At 35.5% G+C, this 24,887-nt stretch overlaps 1 protein-coding gene across 6 annotated transcripts; it reads right to left on the bottom strand.

Moving 5' to 3' along the window:
• Nucleotides 1–15,537: 15,537 nt before the first annotated feature.
• On the bottom strand, nucleotides 15,538–20,158 carry LOC108339760 (uncharacterized). Of its 6 annotated transcripts, none has more exons than XM_052878531.1 (10): nucleotides 19,895–20,154; nucleotides 18,651–18,753; nucleotides 17,873–17,979; nucleotides 17,683–17,751; nucleotides 17,377–17,492; nucleotides 17,153–17,207; nucleotides 16,896–17,016; nucleotides 16,587–16,634; nucleotides 16,387–16,481; nucleotides 15,538–15,949 (listed from the first exon to the last, which is right to left on the bottom strand). In XM_052878531.1, the coding sequence occupies exons 1-10, from the start codon at nucleotides 20,111–20,113 to the stop codon at nucleotides 15,854–15,856; spliced, it is 1,029 nt and encodes a 342-aa protein (XP_052734491.1). In that variant the 5' UTR covers nucleotides 20,114–20,154; the 3' UTR covers nucleotides 15,538–15,853. The 6 variants fall into 6 exon arrangements, with proteins under 6 accessions (XP_052734491.1, XP_017432450.1, XP_017432448.1 ...); XM_017576961.2 differs by lacking the exon at nucleotides 19,895–20,154 and adding an exon at nucleotides 19,600–19,777; XM_017576959.2 differs by lacking the exon at nucleotides 19,895–20,154 and adding an exon at nucleotides 19,267–19,506.
• Between the last annotated feature and the right edge of the window lie 4,729 nt (nucleotides 20,159–24,887).

The raw sequence follows: 24,887 nt of genomic DNA, 5'->3' as shown, positions 1-24,887 counted from the left end.
AGACATAATATAGAAACTATGACATTTTAAACGGAATTTAATGTTTTTTTTTCTCTATGTTTATTAACAGTGATATAATATATAATAATTTTTTAAGTTATCTAATAAACTAAAAATACTTTATCAATTTAAAATGGAACAAAATAAATATGTATCACTTATTCTATTACAGTAAAGGTCATTGTAGATTTGATAAAGTGCTAAAAACAATAGCATAAAAACATGATTGTTTTTAGCATATTATGCTTTGTCTAAAATATCTTAACAATAGATCATAAGATAAAAGTATTTCATTTTATAAATAATATAATATCATGCGTTTTTGTTTTCGTTTAACGTAACACAAATGTACTTATATAATAAACATATAGAAATGAACTAAACTTGTATAAAACGAAAATATATATACTTATTTTTTATTGTTGGAGACATCTAATATTTTCGTCAATCAAATTAAATCTTTAACAAGTTTTTCAAATAACGAAAGTAATAAAAAGAGTCAAATTTGCTCAACAAACATAAACATTTTCAACAGTCAAGAATGACCAATAATGATTTGTGAAAAAAAAAATTAACAGTCAAGAGTAATTAATGTAAAAAAAACTTAAAAAATTAACTAACAGTGACTATAAATCTAATCAATACTCAATAAGTTAGCTAAAATAAAAAATCAATTTATAATATATATATATATATATATATATATATATATTCTCAATTTCAATTTTTTATTAAGTTACTAAAATATCTTTAGTTTATTTGGTAATATATTTTACAATTTATGTAATTATAACTTTTATTATAGAAAAATATGTATTTTTTTAATACTTTTTTATAATATCATATTCCTTTTATTTTTTAATTTTTTTGAGACAACTTTATTAAATAAATATTTAGACATATATAAAAAAATATGAATTCAATAAATAAATATACCTACTATTATTACCAAAATAAGAAATAAGTTTCATACCTATCCAATATTAATAACAAAAATGAACATAAATTTTTATTTTAAATACAATAATAAATATAGTCAAACATGTACCATAGTTAAACATGGTCAAGCTTATTCGCATAAAATCAAACTCATCACATTTTTCAATATCATCTTTTTTACTTGTTTAGTATAATCTTCATTTTATAAAACTATATTTTTTTATTAAACTTATCATACATATATATATATATATATATATATATTAATTAATTCAAAGGTGAATAATAGTGTAAAAATTCTTTAAATATCAACATATATATTGATTATTCATGCCTAATTAAATGTGGTATCGGTATACAAGTCACAATCCACTAAAGCAGCAACTGGTTTTGAACATGTAAAGTTGCAGTTTGTTTAATATAAGGTTTGGTAAGCCAGTTTTTAAGTCACATAGAAAATAAGTAAATCAGACAGTGAAGTAATGGTTCCAGACTGATTGCTTTAATTAGGAAATCAGGCATATTCTTACCAAATAAATCAGGCATATAAATTTCTTGAAAAAACATAATATTACTATAAATTGGTTTAGTTCCAGTTAATTGAGAAACATGATACAAAGATTAGTTTAAAATAAAATGTATCCGAATGAAGCAAAACCAATTCTTAAATATAAGAAAGTTGGTGTAGATATTGCAAGAAGTCAAAAGCAATATAGACATAGTGACAGATAACTGTCCTCTGGTTGAAGTTGTTTTCTCTTAAATTATGCAAAAAATGTAATGCTGTGATTAAAGGAGTGTTTGAAGGCTCCATTTTCAATGAAATCGGCACGATGTTTAGCACTTTGATGTTAATGATAATAAAAAGTAAGTGAAATTTGAGAAATGAATTGCATGAATGAATGAGACACTTATAAAGTGAGTAAAGCCATGAATTTGATCCTTCAAAGTGTTGAGAGTGGTAACAACCAACAAACCCATCACTGATGCAATCACTAACACATGGGTTAGGGTTCTGAAAGTCAATGCATCAGTATCATTTAGCTGTTTGCCACCTTCGCCTGTTGCCATTTCATTCGTCTACAACTTTCATTTCATCAATTTTAGAACCCAACTTCTATCACACTAATTCGGCAAATGCCACATCACACATTCCACAAAATTCCTCCACAGGTGTTCTCTTTTTAAATTGGTAGATTACTGTCTAATTAAACTCTACATTGCTACAAAGGTCTCATGCTTTGTTGGCATTATTAGACATTGCACCACACCATTACGGTTCTGGTCCATATATATTTTAATACTTTAAAGTTCATTAAAAAACCTAAAATTATAATTATCTAATAATGTATTTTTATCTATAAAATATCAAAAAAGGTTTACGGAAAAACTATACTAAGAGTAGAAATCCAATTTCACTCAAGTTCACAATAAATTCGATGAGAAAGAAAATTAGTTTCCTTTTATTTTTTTTCCCATTCATTCTTTTTATTTTTTTTTCTTTCAGTTTTAATCATCAACATCCATCAAAATCCTTTTTTTAATCACTATGTAACTAGTCTAACTGATTTATAAAAGTGAGTAAATAATGATTAAAATACTTTTAACTATACGAACAATAGTATGAGTTGTTGGGTTATTGGACTCCTTTCCTATGTGGAGAATATGTCCAAATAATGTGGACCTTTATGTCTCACTAGGTTAAATAGAGATAAGTCAGATTAGTAGAGCACAGTAGAATCATTTGAAGAGAGGCAAAAGTCAAGTGAGAGAAAAAGGAAGAGAGAAAGTTATTCCCACAAAACCCTAAACCTGTATTGGTGTTTTCATTGCTGTGAAGTCGTTCACCGTTGGATCGATCTTATTTTTGAACAGTAGGTTCCAGACATATGGTGCTTCATTCTGACCGTTCGGATCGTCAATCGGAGGTCTAGATTGAGAGAAATCGGTCCCGCACCAGCAGTCCTGTTTCAGAGAATTTTCATCTTCTTTGTTCTCATTTGTAAGCATTTGTGCTTATTTAAATTGGCTTATTGAACACATCATTTGGTGTTATTATTGGAGACTCTTTTGTACCCTATTATTCATCATAGTGGATTTTTCTTTGGTCTGGACGACTCGTGGTTTTTACCATTGCATTGAGGGGTTTTCCACGTTAAAAATTGTTGGTGTCTCTTTGTTCTTTGGATTCTATTTTTGTTCTATTTGTTTGGTGCTCCTCACAAATTCTCGCAAGAAGGGGTTTGAATTTCCGCTGCACTATTACTTTTTTCTAAGTTGTTATATTTTTTTGGCCCTTCCCCCATCAGAGTGGCATCAGAGCTCTTTGGTTAAGAGACTGTTTAGTTTGCGTGAATGATGGAGGCACATACAAAATTTATTCCTTTGAATGGAGAAAATTATCACCTATGGAAAGGCAAGATGAAGGACTTGCTATTTGTGAAAAATTTGCATCTTCTTGTTTTTGCTTCTAATAAGTCGGAATCCAAGCCCGATGAAGAATGAGATTTTGAACATCAACAGGTATGTGGATTTATCAGGCAGTTTGTTGATGATAATGTTTATAATTTTGTTGCTAATGAGACACATGCGAGAAGCCTATGGGATAAGCTTGAGTCCTTGTATGCTTCTAAGTCAGGGACTAATAAATTGTACTTGTTGAAAAATTTTGTGAAGTTGAAGTACAAGGAAGGAACTCTTGTTTCAAATCACTTGAGTGAATTTCAAGGACGCTATGATCAATTAACAGAAGTGAGTATAAAATTTGATGATGATTTATTGGGCTTATTCCTATTAAACTCTTTACCGGATTCGTGGGAGACATTTCGGGTTTCCATGATCAGTGCTACCCCTAATGGTGATATTTCTTTGCAAATGACAAAGAGTGGTGCTCTTAATGAGGAGATGAGAAGGAAGACACATGGTACTTCTTCTCATTCAGAAGTGCTTATTACAGAGAATAGGAGGAGAAACCAGAAGAAAGAACAAAATAGTGGTAGAGATAAAAGTAGGAGCAAGTCCAAGTCTCGGTACAAGAATGTGGAGTGTCACTATTGTCACAAAACAGGGCATATAAAGAAGAATTGTTTTTTGTTGAAGAAAGAGAGCAAAGACAAAAAAGGTAAGCAAAGAGAAAAAGATACTGATGATGGTGATCGTGTTACTACTACTACATGTGGTGACCTTGTTTGTCTTTGTGATTATGACGCTATTAATCTTGTATCTGATGAGAGCATGTGGATAATTGATAGTGGTGCTACACTACATGTTACATCCAGGAAGGAGTTCTTCACATCTTATACACCTAGTGATTTTGGAGTATTGAAGATGCGTAATGATGGGGTGTCTAAGGTTATTGGTGTTGGTGATGTTCACTTGCAAACCAACATGGGGATCCAGTTGTTGCTTAGAGGAGTTAAACATGCTCCAGATGTTCGCTTTCACTTGATTTATGTGCAGGTACTTGATGATGATGGAGATAAGCACTTTGGTTCAGGAAAGTGGAAGCTTACCAAAGGTAACTTGATTGTGGCTAAAGGGGAGAAAAACTCTAAGCTTTACTGGACAAAAGCTTTGGTTGCTAAAGATAGTGTAAATGTCATGTATATGGAGTCATCTTTGTGGCATAGAAGGCTTGGGCATATCAGTGAAAAAGGACTTAACTGCTTAGTTAAAAAGGATGTTCTCTCAGGATTGAAGAGTGTAGAGTTGGAGAAATGTTCTCACTGCATGGCTGGTAAACAAACTAGAGTATCCTTCAAGAAGCATCCTTCTTCCAGGAAGTCAGAGTTGCTTGAATTGGTGCATTCTGATGTTTGTGGCCCATTGAAGGTAAAGTCTTTTAGTGGTGCACTTTACTTTGTTACTTTTATTGATGATTGTTCCAAGAAGCTTTGGGTTTATGCACTACAGAGAAAGGACCAAGTGTTGGACAATTTTAAAGAATTCCATGCTTTGGTTGAGAGACAGTCAGCAAGAAGCTGAAGCGCATTTGTACTGACAATGGTGGTGAATATTGTGGACCATTTGATGCTTATTGTAGACAGTATGGTATTGCACATGAGAAGACTCCTCCTAAAAATCCTCAGTTGAATGGTTTAGCAGAGAGGATGAACAGGACAGTGATTGAAAGAGTTAGGTGTATGCTTTCTGAAGAAAAATTGCCTAAGTATTTCTAGGGTAAGGCATTGTTTAGCAGTGCATGTTATTAATCTAAGTCCTGCAGTTGCTTTGAACTCTGAGGTGCCAGACAAGATTTGGTTTGGCAAGAATGTTACTTATGATTATTTGCGTGTCTTCGGTTGTAAAACATTTGTTCATGTTCCAAAGGATGAAAGATCCAAGTTGGATGTGAAGACAAGACAATGCATCTTCATTGGTTTTGGTCAGGATGAATTTGGCTACAAGTTGTATAAACCCGTTGAAAAGAAAGTTGTTAGAAGTCGTGATGTGCAATTCATGGAAGATCAAACCATTGAAGATATTGAAAAGGCGGAGAAGTCTACACCTAAGGAAGATGGTAATGTGGCTGATTTTAATCCAATTCGATTGTCTATTAATGATTTGGATGTTGATGTTCATGATGATGAAGAACATGGTGATACTGATAATCAGCAGATTGAAGATGACTTGGATGTTCCTATTGATAATGTTGATGAAGAGGAACATGATGTGTCACTAGATGAGAGTCTTGGTGATATATCTGAGTTACCAGAAGCTCAACCCAGAAGATCTGACAAGCCAAGACAACCTTCTAAAAAGTACTCTACCAATGAGTATGTGATGTTGACTGATGAGGGAGAACCTGAATGTTATGAGGAGGCCATTGAAAGTGAAGAAAAGCAAAAGTGGTTGGATGCAATACAGGATGAGATGAAATCTCTGCATGATAATCACACTTATGACTTGGTGAAGTTGCCTAAGGGTAAGAGAGCCTTAGATAACAGGTGGATTTTCAGGGTGAAGCAAGAGAGCAATTCCACATCTACCAGATATAAAGCCAGATTAGTGGTGAAAGGCTTCAGACAAAAAAAGAGTGTTGACTTCAATGAGATTTTCTCACCTGTGGTGAGGATGACATCCATCAGAACTGTGTTAAGTTTAGCTGCTACTCTAGATTTGGAGGTTGAGCAGATGGATGTGAAGACAACTTTCCTTCATGGTGATTTGGAGGAAGAGATTTACATGAAGCAACCAGATGATTTTCTTGTTGAAGGCAAGGAAGAATATGTGTGTAGGCTACGAAAAAGCCTATATGGTTTGAAGACATGTTTATTGTTGGGAAAGATGTATCCAAAATTGACAAATTTGAAGAATCAATTGGGTGAGTCATTTGCCATGAAAGACATGGGAGCTGCTAAGAAGATTCTTGGTATAAGTATCACTTGTGATAGAAACGAGAAGAAACTTTGACTATCACAAGAGCACTACATTCAGAAGGTGTTGCAAAGATTCCAAATGGAAAATGCTAAAGTTGTAAGTACTCATCTTGCTACTCATTTTAAGTTGAGTGTTAAATAAAGTCCTTCAAATGAAGCTGAGAAGATGGATATGAGCAAAGTTCCTTATTCTTCTGCAGTGGGTAGTTTGATGTATGCAATGGTATGTACAAGGCCTGATATTGCACATGTTGTTGGTACAGTCAATAGATTTCTGTCAAATCCAAGTAGAGAGCATTGAAATGCTGTGAAATGAATTTTGGGGTATCTTCGTGGTACTAGTGGTTTGATGCTTTGTTTTGGAGGTGATAAGCCTACTTTGGTGGGTTACTCAGATTCATATATGGCTGGAGACATTGATTCCAAAAAGTCTACTTCAGGCTATTTGATTCAGTTTGCAGGGGGAGCCTTGGCTTGACAATCAAAGTTGCAAATATGTGTAGCGTTGTCTACTACTGAGGAAGAATTCATTGCACTTACTGAAGCATGTAAGGAGTTTTTATGGGTGAAGAAATTCTTGCAGGAGCTTGGTTTTGTGCAAGGGAAATACTTGTTGTATTGTGACAGCCAAAGTGCTATTCATCTTGCTATTCAGCTTGGTTTTGTGCAAGGGAAACTTTTCATTCTAAATCCAAACATATTGATGTGAGGTATCATTGGATACGTGATGTTTTGGATGCTAAGTTGTTGGAATTAGTGAACGTTCATACATATCATAATGGTGCTGATATGATGACCAAGGCATTGCCAAGAGGAAAGTTTGAAGTTTATTGTGAGATCGCTGGTTTGGCGGATATCTCCACATAGTCGTAAGGGAGAGATTTGTTGGGTTATTGGACTCCTTTCCTATGTGGAGAATAGGCCCAAATAATGAGGACCTTTATGTCTCACTAGGTTAAATAGAGATGAGTCAGATTAGTAGAGCATATTAGAGTTATTTGAAGAGAGGCAAAAGCCAAGTGAGAGAAAAAAGGAAGAGAGAAAGTTATTCCCGCATAACCCTAAACCTGCATTGGTGTTTTCGTTGCTGTGAAGTCGTTCACCGTTGGATCGAGCGGATATTTAGACAGTAGGTTCCAGACATATGGTTCTTCATTCTGACCGTTCGGATCGTCAATCGGAGATCTAGATTGGGAGAAATCGGTCCCGCACCAGCAGCCCTGTTTTGGAGAATTTTCATCTTCTTTGTTCTCATTTGTAAGCATTTGTGCTTATTTAAATTGGCTTATTGAACACATCATTTGGTGTTATTATTGGAGACTCTTTTGTACCCTATTATTGATCATAGTGGATTTTTCTTTGGTCTGGACGACTCGTGGTTTTTACCATTGCATTGAGGGGTTTTCCACGTTAAAAATTGTTGGTGTCTCTTTGTGCTTTGGATTTTATTTTTGTTTTATTTGTTTGGTGCTCCTCACAGATTCTCGCAAGACGGGAGATTGAATTTCCACTGCGTTATTACTTTTTTCTAAGTTGTTATATTTTTTGTCCCTTCCCCATCATGAGTGAACTTACACTTCATATAGGCCTTAATATTATGGAGTATAGATTGTAAACATACTAATTTTTTAACATTGAGTATTCTTCCATTAAAATAATGCACACAAGGTCATATAGGCATCACTTCATCATTGCGGTGTGTGAATTTTATAAATTCTTTTTTATTTCTCTTTTATAGTCATTAGTTATATGTATTTTACTAGTCCAACTTTGATCTATATCTACATCTTGTTGAATTATTAAAATTAAGTTTTGTCATTAATGTACATTGCACTTTTATAAGACTCGAGAAGATTTTTTTTTATATAGTTTATTAGAATATAAATTTTAATTAACATGTATTTTGGATTTTAAAAAATGGTAGCATTTTGCATTGGTTTTGATGAGGTGACACAAAAATGAAAGTAATAATATTAAATCAACCACAATGAAATATGCACAACACATAGTGCAACCCACCAAAATTTTCTACAAAATTTGGAATGTCAATCAAAATATATGCATTAATGAACTATTAAAATATTTGAGCTCCCTTTGATATGCTTATTTCAACTTATCATTCAAAAGTATATAAAATCTTTTTACGATTTTCTTTGCTTTCATGACTAGTAGATTCTTTCTAACCACATGTAAGATCTCACCTTTAGTATGAGTCTTACATCTAAGGTTATTAATTATCCTATGAGAAATAAATTCTTCTCCAACTTCTTTGTTTTTCTTACCCTTTGAATTGTCTATACATTATTATCATATATTTTTTATTTTGACAATACTAATCCCAACAATCTCCAAAGCATGATTATTTCCCATGAACAGTATAAGATCCTAGAAAATCATGTCATAGTTGTCATAGAGTGTTTTAAACAATAAGACTCAATTATTTTAATATTAAAAGTTCAAAGGTATAAATATAATTTCTATTAATGAGCTTCCTTATCTAAAATCCAAAACTCTTTCTCTAGGAGCTTTTTATCCTCTCTCTAAATTTTCTAACTCCTTGTCCATATATCTGAAGATCAAGTATGCCAAAGTGATCCTTGAGGTGAGATCATTGAGTCTATTCGATTAGTTTCTACGAAAGAAAAAGTTTATTCATGCTCTTTTTCTTAGTTTGTGCATTTTTTTCATGCATATGAATTGTTCTAGTCGCATGTTTCAACTGAGTCTTCTATAAGACTCTGTGTTTATCAATGGTCCTGATGGTATGCGATGATCATGTTTTTGTGGTTTGTAGGAGTACATAGGGTTCCTAGAGTTGTTGGAGTTGTTTTAGGGTCTTTAGAGTCGTTTGGTCATCTGATAGGTAAGGGAAGCTAGTTACTCTGATTTTAGCTGATAGGTAAGTTTTGATTGATGCTTGTATGCTTGGATGATAGTTGGATTGTGTAATTTAGTTTTTTGATATTGAGTTGAATTAGGAAGCTTGCATTTTCATTAGAAATAATGTGATTGAAACCCTACTATGATTGAATGATTGAGCCTCTATTTGAAGTGAGTTGTATTGTTGAAATGTATATGATTTGAGAACAGGTTGGTTTGAGCATCTATAGTTGGTGTTAGACTGGTTTTGTAGAACTAGAATGACATAAATCTGCAAAATTCTATTCACACTGAGATTCTTCACTTTTTCTTGAAGCATCCAATTTAGCTTTCCTGGACATTGTATCTCTTTATATTTTTCTCTGAGTTTCTTCTCCACGACCTCTTGTATCATTTTCACCAACATCTTCGATTACCTCACTTGCTGCTCCATGAGCACCAATTTTTTTATCGTGTTTTATCATCTTTGTCAAGCTTTGCACGTCCTCGACCATCTTTTTCGAGCTCCTAAAAAACTCAACAGAGCTTCCCACTTGCTTTACTGGGTTGCCCATGCTCTCCACAAAGCTCTGCACTTCACTTTCTATGGAATTTCTCTCCATCGAGTATAAATTTAGCTCGAGATCAACCAATTTGGCACAATCCACATCCAGCTCGACACAACTTAGATATATCCCAGCATCCAGTCTTCTAGCCTTCAAACAACCCAAATTGAACTCGACAGCCGGTCTCCAGCTCGACAGGTCAGCTTTGAAGCTCTTTGCCATCAGTAGAATTCCTATTTCTTCATCATCTTCCTTTATAATTATCTCATTCTTCTCAACCTGAAAGTACCTTGTAATGTGTGGTCGGGCTTACCAAAATTATAACCTTTTTTGGATCTGTAGTCATTCTCATAGTGGTCGTGCTTGTCACACTTAAAACATTCCACTCCTGACTAACCTCCTCGATTGTTTCCTTGTCCTCAGCCAACCTAATTCTGCTGACTGATTTGCTCTTCACTATCATCCTTGTTAGCAAAACGAAGAAGATGGACATCTTGCTTCAATAAAGAGTTTTGATGATGATTTATAGAGAAGTGTTGAAGTTTAAAGAATACTTTTATTCAAGAGATACATTGAAGAATGGATAATTTAGTTTGTTAGAGTCTTGTAATTTGTGTCTTATATTTAAAAATAATAGTTTAAGAGTCAATAGGTAGAACCCAAGTAGGACATCGCTCAGGGATGTTTCCAAATGTTCAAAAATGTTTTGGAATAATCGATTATTATAAGTGATAATCAATTATCACAACTAATTTCAAATTTTTAGAAAAGTCTTTGGAATAATTGATTATGACTAGTTGGCAATCAATTATCACTGATAGAAAATAAGTTTTGAAATAGATTTTGGAATAATGATTACCACTTATGATAATCGATTATCAGTAATAATTGGGAATAGACTCTTAAGTTTTTTGACCTAATTTTCAAATTAAGGGTCTATATCTAGTTTACCTAACACTAATGCAGAAAGAGCTTTAGACGTCTGTTATTTTGGGCTTTTAACGTCTAATATCTGTCTGAGGTCTATATGGGAGACGTTAATGAGACGTCCGACCCAATAAGTCACACGTCTATATAGACGTCTGATCCATACAGGTCAGACATCTATATAGACGTCTGACACTATATATCAAACATCTAAAACGTTGCAATATTTGATTGGATCTTTTTTCGCTTGAGGCCTCTTGGGTTGCTCTTGGCTCATGGTGATTCGAGTTTACAATTTTATATTTTAGTTGAAGAGAATGTATTGTACTTTTTTTTTGTATTGGATGGTTTTAAAAACGTAGTGGAGAGAATTGGAGGAGTGCAAAACGCAAGAAATCGTCGCCCAAGAATGCCGCCCAAGCACACGAGCAAAACAGCACCAAAACCCAACGAAAACGCATTTTAATCGGTTCAAATGAAAGATAATGCATCAAAGAGTGATGTAATCGAAGTAAAATTAATTTAAAACGGTGCGAAAGTGACAAAACGAACCTGAAAAGCGTAACCCGTAAAGAGAAAATGCGAGGAAGATGATGAACATTAAGTGCGCGTAATTGCTGCCTTGCGCTCGCAGTGTTTTAATGCAGCCATATAGAAGTCGGTTCCCCCCACATCAGACGTCTATATGGCTGTAGAAGTCGGATTGGCAGGATCTGACGTCTAAATGGAGTTAAAAAGTGACTTTTTAGATTTAAAAAATAATTATATAGAAGTCGGTTCCCCCTACATCAAACGTCTATATGACTATAGAAGTCGGATTGGCGGGATCTGACGTCTAAATGGAGTTAAAAAATGACTTTTTAGATTTAAAAAATGAGTATATAGAAGTCGGTTCCCCCCAAATCAGATGTCTATATGACTGTAGAAGTCGTATATGCGGGATTTGACGTTTAAATGGAGTTAAAAAGTGACTTTTTAGATTTCAAAAATGAGTATATAGAAGTCGGTTCACCCCACATCAGACGTCTATATGGCTGTAGAAGTCAGATTGGCGGGATCTGACGTCTAAATGGAGTTAAAAGGTGACTTTTAAGATTTCAAAAATAATTATATAGAAGTCGGTTCCCCCCACATTAGATGTCTATATGGCTTTAGACGTTTGTTCCCTCTAGAACAGACGTCTATATGGTTGTTTTATTTATGGAAAATGCCACCGGATTTTTTGCATTGGATATTTGAGGGTCGGACATCTAAAGGGTGACGTTAAAGGCCTTTTTTGCACTAGTGCTCAACCTAAGTTCAAAATAAATTTTCACTCAAAGGTTTAAAGCTATGTGCTTGAGAGAAACTCTTTGCCTTTTTTGAAAAAGACCTTTGAAAAACCTAGGGTGGGTAGAGTGAGAACTTTGACAAAGTGTGTCTTGAATGATTGAGTGTTGTTGTATTTGCTAGGAAAGTTGTTCATCCTTTGTGTGTCGAAGGAGGTGTTATTCATCCTTTGTGAAGGAAATGCTTTTTGAGCTTAATTTTATTCTATGTGATTGTAAGTTTTTGGCAATTTTTAGTGATTAGTCAATCCCTCTTTAGAGAGATTAAATATTGGACATAAAGTCTTTTGATCTAAATCAGTATACAATTCTTTATGCGAATTTCTCATTCCCTATACTCTTTAATTTTATAAATGCATCGTTTGTTAAAACATAGAACATGTATAACCAAATGGTATTAAATTTAGATGATTCTTTAAAGGCTATAACATTTAGCGATCATTCATCAAACAATGTATTCTTTAAAAGGCTTTGCTTGATATGACACTGTATTGAATAATATTTTCTTCTAGCCTTAGTGTTATATAAGAGACAATCTTTCATTTTCATGAGACGTTAGCTTGTTTTACTCATATAGTCTATTAGATGATTTCAAAAGAGAAACATTTTTTTTCTTAGACGTTGTTTATGATTTTATAATTTATTAGACAACTTGGTCTAGAAAACATTATTTATAAGCTTGGCTTCAAACGTTACAAAATATTTCTTCTTTACCCACTTTCTTTAAACGACTTTTCATACACAATAATATTTCGTTTAATTCTCCTTTTTCTGTAAGACTCTCAAGCTCACACTCTCAAGCTCACACTCTTTCGCACACACTCTCTCTCTTCTCTCTCACTTGGCACCCAGAGCATAAAAAGTTTTTGATACCACTTTGTAAAAAAAAGAAACTATAGAAAAAACTTTAATGCACACACTAATATCTGTATTTAAATTCATTGTGCTTTCTTTCAATTAATTGTGATGGCTTTAAATAGTCATAGAAGTGGACCCTTTGGCTGATTACTGTACATGAAAACTAAACGAAATAAAAATTGGACCAACTAACTAAATAACACTGACCTATATCCTTAGAATAAAAACCAACTCGGTAACAAAACAACCACCCTAGTTCTATCTTAAAACAGAATGGAAAATAACCAGTGAGAATAGGCTTAAACAAATTTACTCATTAACCTCTTAAATTTAAGTTTATCCTAATAAGATGCAAATGTAGTCGTGGTTATCAAACTCGTGATTCAACTTGTAGAATCATCCAAGTTTACGTTCCTACACTCATCTCATAAGTTAACTTGGTAGTAAACTCGCGATCTAGCAAACGGGTTGGCGAGCCAATGTGACTTTTCTTCAAATCCAAAATGACAACAAAGATTATAGTTTCCTATGTGAAATCAACTATACGTTTTTCTCCTCAATTGTGACTCGCGATAAGGGTTCAAGCTCTTCGCTTTATCACTCTTATGACTCGTCATGCAATTATTGATGTAGTGTAGTTTTGTTCTGGTTGTTCTTAGTTCTCTTGTAGGTGGCCTATTGTCAGTCTTCTTGTGTTGTGTTAGTTTTGTACCAGTGTCGCACTGATGTTACTCAACTATGGGTAGAAGTAAAGTTTGGTGAGAGATTAAGCTTAAAGTTTCCTTTTTTTCTTTTATGGGTTTTTGGGCCTTAGTCCATCACCATTTTGTTTGTTTTATATAAAGTGTATTATATCTTATATAAAATATTGTAACTAATTAAATTTATTATAAAATAATAATCATATTAGAAAAATATAAAAAATAATTAAAAATATTTTATAATAATCTAATACTAATAATAATAATAATAATATTTCATTAAAAAAATTATTTATAAAATCATATAACAATAAAATATTATATTATTTATAAATATTTTAATCTTTTTATATAAAGTAAACTCATAGGAGATTAGTTTCGAGTCTGCTATTCGAATTTACCAAACTCTCGTAAGTTTCCGTTAACTCTCGAGTTTATCAATCTTCCGTGATCTAAAATACGTCATAATTGAAGGAATGTGGACAAATACAGTAATTGGAAATGGCTCACCTAGTATACATATCCAGCTAGCACTGGATGATGGATGTGGATAGGCTTCAATGGTGGACATGAATATGCGCTTTTAATGCTTATATACCAAGTAAAGCAGAATTCAATGTTCTCCTTTTGCCATGCCATGATGAGTTTGATGAGGTCACAAAAAAAAGTTCAATGCTCTTTGGTGAATCCAATCCACAACAATCTCTTATGTTATCCTATGTGTTCTCATGAATATCGAATGTTCTTCACTCATTTTAACCATGTAACAGCATGGTGTGCTACCTTTGTCAAACCATTCGTGCATTATGCTGATTAATTATAGTTACGTTTCCTAGTAACTAAACTCCTTCAAGGGACAAAATTTTGATGGACAAATGTATGCATGTCTTCTAAATATATATGAAATTAATTAGTTCTTCGTAAGCAATATGAATAAATTAGTTCAAAAGTGTGATGAGTAGAAACAATCATGTTAAATTGATGCTCCACCATATAATTTTGTTACACTTTCTTTTATAGTACTGCTGCATTTCAAAACTGTGTAATATAACAGCTAGCTAGGTGCCACTTATAGATGCCAGTTGAAGGATTATCAGAGAGAAAAAAATGGAACAAACAAAATACGATTATAAACCCATCTGCATTAGCATAAGTACAAATCAGAAGGTCATTTTCTCATTAACAATGATAAGTTAGACTTAAACTAGTCATTTATCAGTGTCAGTTCCACTATGTATTGACATGTTTACATGTATGGAGACCATGTCCATTAGAGTTTGAAAACCATGCAACTGTCTCTTTTAGCAGTAAAATTCAGAAAAGACAGCAAATAATTCAGAAAAAGATAGAGACAGGAGGAAGAAAATTTTAGATGGTCTTCAATTAATCTGGTATTCAAATTTTAGTAGTATTAAGATTGGCTTCTATTATTTAAATTCAAAAATTTGATTCTTGACCTCTATTGTTATTAATAGTTTTAGTGATTAAGACGGTCAAATTCATAAACCACATCATTGTTAGTTGTCAACTTCTAGAATTAAATTGGTTCACTTTTTTATACTTAAGTTAGGAATCAGTTTTTTCAAGGAATCAATTCAGTATATTTGATTAGAAAAAACAAAACTGAGAGAGGAAGAATTTTAATGGAAGAGGAGAACAAAAACATTATATTAGAATAGAATTTTGAAATTTCCTTATTTCTGTATTAAGGAATATTAAACATGAGGATTATTGTATTAGATCTGAAAACAAATATATGTATGTGATAGTTTCGAATGTTCAAATATTAGAAGTCTTAACACAAAGATAAAGTAAATTAATTAACTGCTAAAGTAGTTAAACTAATCATTCTAACTATTATTAACTAGTTGAACTAGGCAACAAGTTGTTAAACACCTGTCACAATTAAACGAATTTAATCAATGTAACATTTTTTCAGCTAAGGAATTAACTTCTGTATTAACCTCATCAGTATTCTATGTTCAAGATTTGTAATTCAATTTTCTTTTGAACTGTTTGATGAGATGGTTTCTCACAGTTCATCTCTTTCCTTTTTCCCTAAGGATTGAGAACTCCACAACGATTACAATTTATGCTTCTCAAACGCACCTTCAATGTCATTATCTCATATTTATTCAGCATACAAAGAACTTCGAAGGTGACTCATACAAATCGATTCAGAAGAGAAGCAAAGTCCTGCAGTTCATTTAGGATAGACATTGTCTGCAATACTTACAAAATTGTGCCACTTGAATTTTTTCTGCTTATGGACAGAAGAGGAAGAATTATTCTTAGTGTTACAACAGATTGTGAGCAGGCAGATCTTGAATTCTGTTGATGTCTTCTAAGGAAAGCTCTCTCTCCAATTGAATTCGTGTTGCATTTAGAACATCCTAAAGACACGGGATCACGGGCAGTATCAATGCATTGCAAAAGTTTAAAATGACCAAACAATATAGTAGTGTGTCAGATAATCATTAGTGTCCTTGTTCCATAACACAATATAGCAGCTCTCTTATTTTAAGGAAAGAAAAATGGTATTTTGACACCCTATTATTTATATTAATTTCATACTACCTTGTTACTTTTCACTTTTTTTTTTCATATAAATACAAAAATTTAGTATTTTTTTTATCAAGTGGTTGTTAAATGGTGTCAAACAATCTTTTTTTTTTCACACCCAACATCTTTTATATCTATTTGATTTTCACTTTCTCTTTGTTTTTACAAATACAATAATTTATTTTTTATGATTATTTCACCCTACAGCCTAGGACGGAAAAGCATGAAGAACTGGTGATGCAGAAAACATGGAGAATAAAAAGCATACGTTAAAATCCATATAGGAAGCGTGCATAGCCAGCCATTGTGCATCCATCATCTCAAACGCTATGCAGTATAAAATATCGAACGCTTCTTCATTTTCTGCAGTAAGATGCAATGAGAATCATGAGCATTTGAAGGAGTAAAACATCAAAAGAAGAAAATATATGCACGCATTTGATACAACAGATTAAGATGTAACCACACCTCCTAATAACTTGACAAAATTCGAGCCTGGAAGACATCGTGGCTTTTCTGCAAAAAACAAACAGTTGGTGAAAACGTTAATGGAAAATGTACTTTGCTTTCTCACTTTCTGACAAGGGGGAATATTTACAAACCCCAAATGGTCAAACAACAAAATCATTGCTGCAACATCAGAATAAAGTTAAGAGAAATGTTGTCCAAATGCAATGTAGTGGTTTCTAGCATTTTCCTCAAGTGGGTGTGGTGGTGGAGTACTAGTTCACTGGGCTACCCTTTACTCTTTCTAGCATTGTGAAATAGTACACAAACCTGAGTATAAATCCAACATCTGTATCAACATATATGATATATTAATGCCAGCAACAGCAAATGGGTACTCCCAGGTTGCTCTCATTCCTTCTTTCTTCAGTAACAACCTGTGAAAAGATGCCTTCATTTGAATTTCCATAAAATTAGTAATAACTCATCTTTTCTGGCAACATCGATATCAAGAAACTAAAATGAGAGGACATAAAAGGCAGATGAAGTTGTTTCAGGTGAGCTGAATAGAAGACACAAATGCATACCGGGTATTTCCTCGCGAAAAACAGTAGATTTTCAAGGGAAATGAAGCCACATCCCCTGAGGAAATCAGGATATCAGACATAATATAACGTTGGAATACAAAATTCTGAGGTAACTGACTGGTTAAGCATAATGCATTCTCTTTAACTGTGCATGATCAAGTGCTTTTATATAATATGCAATTACTAATCAGAAAAAATGTTGTCGTATTCCTGAATCTGTGTACCTAAAGTCGGTTGATGGATTAGGACCTTGCCATCCCATATCTTTCCATTGGTCAGAAATTAGGCCTTCCAGAGATACATTGGGAAAGGAACACACCCATAATGCTCTCAGTGCTTCCTGTTGGAAGTCGATGATGTTCTTAGTAAAACGTGTATTGACATTACAAATCAAAAGTTGAAAGCATTCCTAAAACTTCAGGATAGAGTTTGTCTTTCTATGAAACAGAAATGAAGCTTTGATTTTCCAAGAACAAACTGAATCATTGAGAAATAAAGAGGCAAAATAGGTTCACAAAAAACATATGTACTTGATGTTCGGGGCGAGTTTCATCATAAGCCACTTGCACCCGTTCTTGAAGCCTTTGAAGTCTTTCCTCCTGACATAATCATAGAAACAATTTAAGTTCATCTGATCTAAAACACACAGGAATCAAAGAGAAGGAAAAACAGCAAGACAATGACAAGGGAAATTCAACACATCATCAACTTCCATTTTACCTCAATGGGACTCAAAGGATAGTCAATAAATTTGTCATTATTTCGCTTAGTGCTTGTGCGGTGAAAGAGTCCTCCTATCCATGATCTTGATCCAACCATAGCATTAGCTACATGCAACAAAATGTCGATCATCACCAGAAGAAAATTTGAATGATAAATAATGCTGACACAGGATAGAATCATCAAGTTGAAGTGTTGTTAGTCATTGCATACTTTGACATACTGAATTTCATATCTGAAATATTTCTTCTAATGCATTCTGAAAATGGTCATTGATTTCATTTGCTATTTCAGAAAACAGAATGCAGAAGAGGGATTCCTTGCAACAAAGTCCTTAAGAATTAAGAGGTGAATCTTGGATAGAACAAACCAAGCAAACAAGCTCAATTTTTCTGCTTGAAAGGCAGAGTTACACATGTCTAGTCCTCACACTTCACTTTAGGTTAATCATTGGTGGAAAGGGTACTATAATTTCATATGTAGGATTGAAATCAAGAATGCTCCCAAAATGAAACTGCCAAATAAAAAACATAATCCTTATTGATAAAAAATAGGCAGCTAAATATATCACCATATTTACAAGAATAACGTCCTTATGGAAGCATGAAAATCTGCTGATTGAAGTATTTTATGGAAACTGTCTGAAATTTCTCACAATGTTCACTTGTCCTCCACATTCCCATTGACTCATAACATCTATGAATTAACATATTGATCTGTGAAGAGAAGCAAAAATGTGCTGAAAAAGAAAGAGATGGAGAAAAAAAAATGTACTCACTAAAACATTGAGTCAACTGAGATATTAAGTGAGTGGAATTAGGTGTCCATTCCAACTCTTCATCTTCCTTTCTGTGTCTCCAATAAATCTCATCCTCGTCAACCTGCATTTCAAATTTGGAAGCATCCTTAGGCAAAGAGTGATGGCATAAAGGGAACATGAACAACATGTCAATGAACCGAAACGACTGACAAATTTCAATTCCAATCATTCAGATGAATGAATCCTGGCCTTCTATCTCAAAATGCTAAACAATGACTCGGGGAATAATCATGTTTTGGTTTTTAAACTCATCAAAAAGAAATTCTTCGTTTTCCAGTAGCTAGAGTGAGAAGAAGAAACAACAAGACAAAAGACTATTGAACCAAATGGCAGATAATAAGCACAAAACCACTTGAGGCTACATCAGTGTCAAGATCGAAATGCAAGTGAAGCATCCACATGATAATTTATTTAAATTCAGAACAGTTAGGTAAAAAGAGACAGATTCTGAATGGTAGGACAATGCTTTAATTCCTCTGGAGACTCTACATTGTAAACATCTTTTTCTTAAGGCGAATTTTCAAACATGGAGCTCAAGATAGAGAAAGATGTGAGAAAACAATGGTGAATTTACTTTGCGAAGAGAAGAACAAGAGGGAAAACATCGTTTACGCTTCCTCAATCTCATGAGGGTGCAATCAGAAACAAGATTCTATCAACCTTTTTTCCTTTAACCGAAAGAAAATGGGTGGAAAAGACAAATCCATTTTTGAAACAAATGGGTGACCTATGATTGCACTAAACTCATGCACCCTATCCTATAATTCAACCTCCCCATCATTCCTATGTTGTTTATTCGCTGATTTCGTCTGTAGCAATTACTAGAGAGAGAGAGAGAGAGAGAGAGAGAAGAAAATAAAATTAAAAACAAATGAAACAAAAGTGACAACATAATTGAATGCCAAACCTGAGGTTACAAAAGCCATAATAACACGTTGAAATAGAAGGAAAAGCATATAAGAAAGGGGTCTGTTTTTTGGTTTAACTTTATGCTGTAAAGAAGTTAGTGATGCAAAAGAAGATTTGAAAAGGGGAGGTGGGTGTCTCTGCTCTGCCTAGCATTGATTTTTGCTTTTTTAGCTCACCAACTTTCCATACAAGACAACCATGATATTTGTCCTATCAAGGTAAAGCCTAGGCATAAAGACATGTAATGTAACACAGTGCGATGTAAGAATTGAAAGAGATATAATAAAAAAAACCTGGTATGTGATGTTATGGTATCGGAGAAGAGGTGTCAGTGGTTGTGATGTTGTAGATACTTGGTGGTGGGGCAGTAAGTGGTGGGGCCAGACGGAAGAGGGAACATGGGAAGTGGAAAAAAGGCATTTTTTTTGGAGAATGAGTTTTGCATTGAGGAAGGAAAGGAGAGAGGGTGTTGTGTTTGTGTGTCTGTTTCTTTGTGTGGCTTTGGATGCCATACATTTTCCCCATTGTTAGCCTATACCGTAGTTATCGCTGCTGCCCAAAGTAACTATCTTTTGTGGTTTTTTTCTTCCCCCAAATAATAGCATTATTCTTTACGTGTTTCTGGTACAAAAGGACGTAAATTTTGACTACATTATTCTAGCATTTGGGACATAGACTCGTGTTTGAAAATATAGTTGATAAGATTTTAGGATATTTTAGAAGAGGGATTTGGTTGAAAAAAAATTCAAGCATGTAGGTGGAAACATTAAGGATGATGTTCACGATCCAACCAATTCAAAGGTTGTAGATGGATGCGCATGTGACAAAACTGCCAATTCATTCAGCCTAGTAAATGCGGCAATAAGTAGTTTTAAGAGAAGAGTTGGTATTTTTCTTCTGAAATTTTGACACACGATTTGCACTACAACATGTGACACATAGCCTAGTGTGACCCTGCACACCAATACTAAGCCTGTCTATTCAATAAAACCCCATCAAATTCATAAATCTCAAATTACTTCTCATTAAATTATAATAATTATAATAAAAAGGTAAAAATTATCCCCACACCCCATTTTTAAATTGTGTTATTTTCAAATTCAAAAATATATTTTAATTTTTACAATATATTTTAGATTATGTAATTCGAAAAATATTTTCATATATAAAAATACATTTTGGAGTACACAATTTGGAATATACTTTAAAAACGATTACATTCCAAAATGTATTTATTCTAGAAGATATTTTTGAATCTTAAAACATGTTTTGGAGTACAATCCGAAATATATTTTTTAAATTTGTTTTAGATTGTATAATCCAAAAGATACTTCTCGATCAGAAAAAATATTTCAGATGACACATATTTTCAGATGATATTTAAAAAAAATACATTTCAAAATATAGAAGGTATTTCCAAATTTGAAAATATTTTCTGAAATATTTAAAAATATATAATTTTTTTTCGAATAGATGAGTTGGGAGTGCATCAACTTTAGAATTTTAGTGTTTAGGGTCTTCTTATTTTAACCCATTTTTTCCACTTTTTTTTTTCTCAACCCATCTTCTTCATGCAAGGGGTGTGTGACTACCAAGTTTAGCGAAGAGTGGCTTATAAAGGAGATCTGCAACGAGTTTAATGGACATAGAAAAAGGGGTGAACGAAGGGCTGCACCTTGGACACAGTTTGGTGGACAAAGAAAAATGGGTGAATGGGTTTGGTGGATATACAAGAGTTTGATGGAAAAAGTTTCACTTTTGTGGTTGCAGCTCTTGTGAAGGAAGCGGTAGGAACAAAGGTGTGAAGCAACAAAAACAAAGGTGCAAAGAAGCAGAAATGGAGATTGTTTCAGTTGTAAGGGGTTGAGTCGTCAAACACCTCTACACTTTCCTCTTCTAATTTTTCGGCCATTCGGTCTCGCTTCTTACTTTTCGGTCCACTCTTCAGCATCCAAGGGGGGAAACCTGTCAAAGATTTTCCGATGCCAAAGTCAGTTTGAGAACAATGGCGTTTTCAATAGAACAATAATAAATGTGCAGTAAATGCAAGGTTTAATGTCTCTGTAGGTCCTTATTTTAGTCCAGAATCTCATTTAAGTCCTCTTTCTTTTTGCCGTCTCAATTGGGTCCTCATTTTTGTAAAATTGTTGCAATTAAAGACCTACCGTTAAATTGGACAAACGGCCGTTTAATTGTTCGTTACGTGGCATGAGCAGTGTTTTCAGTAATCAGAGGTGGAATTAAAAAAGAGTTTTATATTAAAAAGTATGAGGTTAAATCAGCTTTAGGGAAAGGGCATACTGGGAAAACTCATTATCATTCCCACTTCAATCATTCATTGTTGTTCCCCTTCTCCTTCTCATACACTAGAACAGAACACCAAAACAGAACACCAGAACATAAATGATACAGAATCTGAACCTCAAACCACTCCTTCAGCTCCACCAACTGCTCCAAGACGGCGTCGAAAACCTCTACCGCAAAGTCGCAATCGGGATCGAAACGAGAATCATCAGAGTTGGAGAAGGAGACGAATTTACAGAGGACCAGGGCGACGCCCTCGACGGAGAGAGTCTGGAGGAAGGTTCTGGAAAGTTCCCAGGAGGAGAGGGAGCCCTTGACGCCGATAAGTCGGAAGCCGAGGGGAATGGTTGAGGTGGTTATGTCTTTGCTGAGGCATTTAGCGATGTAGAGAGGGGAATCGGAAATGCAGAACATCCTCTCTCTGATTCACTCCTTGGGATCTTGTTTATTAATGAATGGTGATGATGCGATGCAACAACAGTTTTTCTTTAATGTAAAAGTAAAAAATATAGTTTCAACAATCCACAACTTACTCTCTTCTCTGTAGACCTGAATCTCAGCCATGTCCTTCACTAGGGTCACCGTATCCCACAATTTCAATTCTCTTGCCTCATCCATCGTAGCCAACACCTTTTCTTCGCATTGTTCCAACCTCTTCAAATAGCAAACTAACTCAACCGCTTCCCCAAACTTAAACCCCCCGAACCTCTCCTTAAACTCGTTCAACCTCACGCGCACCTCAGCCTGCACCACGCCTCAATCCCCACGCGCCAGCTTCATAATCTCCTCCACCAAGAGGTTTCCGTTGGGCTCGGGCTCTACCACTCACCTTTGATATGTATTTATAGTTTTTGCTATGGGTTTGGGATTAGTGAAAAGTTAATCACAGCCCAAATTCGGCCCAATAGCTTTTAGCAACTACTTACCTTAATCTTAATCCTAATCTGGTTAATTGCCGGTATGGCCGGCCGGCCTCCTGATATTAGGTCTTATAACCGGCCGGCCCATATAGGCAATCTGGTTAATTGGCGGCATGGCCGACCGACTTCCTGATATTAGATCTTACAGTTAGACGAGTTGTTATTCATCCGAATGACGAGCGACAAAGGTCGCGCAATTGGGTAGTCATTGGCCACACGGACGTCCAGTCTATACGCTGCCCGGTCCCCAACGGTACGCGTAGTTATTGGCCATACGGACGTCCGGTCTATACGCTGGCTGGTCCCCACTGGTACACAAGCCCCCAAGCCCTAGTACACGTAGTGTATGTTGGGTTTTGAGTGCGGTGTTTACCCCGGTTGTGGAGTAGCGAGGGTCACTAGACTGGTATTGGGCCGGATGCAATGGGCTTTTGGGAACTCGACTTTTCGAACTTGGATTTGGGCGGGAACACACGTGTCGCGCTTGTAGAGGCGGAAGTTGAAGCGGCTTCACATCTGGAGCGTTGATCGAGCTTGCTTTCGACGGCGCAGATGTCTTGACGGTTACGAAAATTTTTCCTATAAATAGGGAGAGGTGGTGCTGTCATTTTCACTTTCTCCGTTTTTCTTCGAGCTTTGTATTCGTTTTCCCTCAAGTAATAAATGGTTGTTGTCCATATTGATTCTTCTTTCTAGTTGTCGGGCGGAATCGGTGGGAGTTCGGCGGGGGGTGATGGCGAACGCGGTGCTTCTTCGAGTTCGGTGTCGTCTTCGTTTCTGGAAGACGTCGTCCGGTCTTCTGGACAGGAGCCTGGCTCTCCTGACGCTGTGGGTAGTCGGATCATCAATGGGATTCCTATCTTTTTGCTCAAGGGCGGCATTCGTATCGACGACTCTCCTTTTGAGCTGGACGGTGACGACACTATGGTGACAGAGTATGACTGGGCTCCTTATGGTGCCAACATGTTTGCCTCGGCGTACACCTCCAGCGAGCTACTGACCTAGGGGGTTAACCGTCTCCATATCGTCCGGGATGTGGAGGATTCTAGGTTGATCCGGGCGGGGGTTAGTCTAAGGAATGAAAGAGTTTACTATGGGAAGAGGTCGAGCCCGGACGACTTCTTCTATATGTATGCTAATGTCTTCGCGCAACTCTGCGTGCTGGTGCCCTTTACCGAGTTTCAGATGGTCGTTCTTCAAGAAGCAAACATAGCCCCAACACAGCTGCATCCTAACTCCTGGGTGGACATGCAGGCATTTTTGGCAATGTGTCTGGTCGTGGGTGTTACTCTGACAATCCACGTCTTCTTCCACTATTTCGAGGTCTGTCCGTCCCCTTAGGGTGGTTGGGTGTCTCTTACTTCTGTTCGGGATAGGACACTCTTTTGTTCGTACTCCGACTCATTCAAGAATTTTAAACATCATTACTTCAAGATCATCATCGATGCGGCCGGCCGTCATGAGTTCCATGACGCTGCGGGGAATCCCTTGTTCCCTTTTTATTGGACAAGGAAACCCCGAAAAATAAAGGCGTTTCCCGTGGGAGTGTTGAATCCAGTCGACTTAGAGGCCGTGCGGACCATCAACGCCCTCCCCCGTCGCATTTCTGCCTGTCACTTAGTCGAATATCTTCGTCATGCGGATTGTGAACGAAAGGCGTTCGGTATGGTATTATTATGTTGGATTCGTTTTTCTTTAGTATGTCGACCTTAACGTATCTGAGTTTTCTTGTTTTTTCCAGATCTCATGACTGCTCCTACCCCCGCCAATCCAACTTCATGGCCTCCAGGAAAGGAGTCGAGGAAAGCTCATCGTCAGCCCGGACGAAGGTGACGTCGACCGCTCTTCGCCCTCCTGTTGTATGGCGGTCTTCCTCGACTAGCCGGATACCTCCGGTTACTGTCGCGGAACCACAATCTGCCCCTCTCGGCGGCTAGGGGATCCGTTCCTGTAGGCCGGGAGCCTGTCCTGGAGCTTGTCCCAAACCTTGCGGCTGTATTCGTGGATCCATCCTTTGAGGCGGCCACTGCTTCCGTCGTCCCCCTCGTGAGGAAGAGGAAAG

This window comes from Vigna angularis, chromosome 5 (assembly GCF_016808095.1).
Source record: "Vigna angularis cultivar LongXiaoDou No.4 chromosome 5, ASM1680809v1, whole genome shotgun sequence".
In the NCBI taxonomy this organism is placed as follows: Eukaryota; Viridiplantae; Streptophyta; class Magnoliopsida; order Fabales; family Fabaceae; genus Vigna; species Vigna angularis.
The sequence above is the reverse complement of the archived record's forward strand: the minus strand, read 5'-3'. Positions and strand labels throughout refer to the sequence as shown.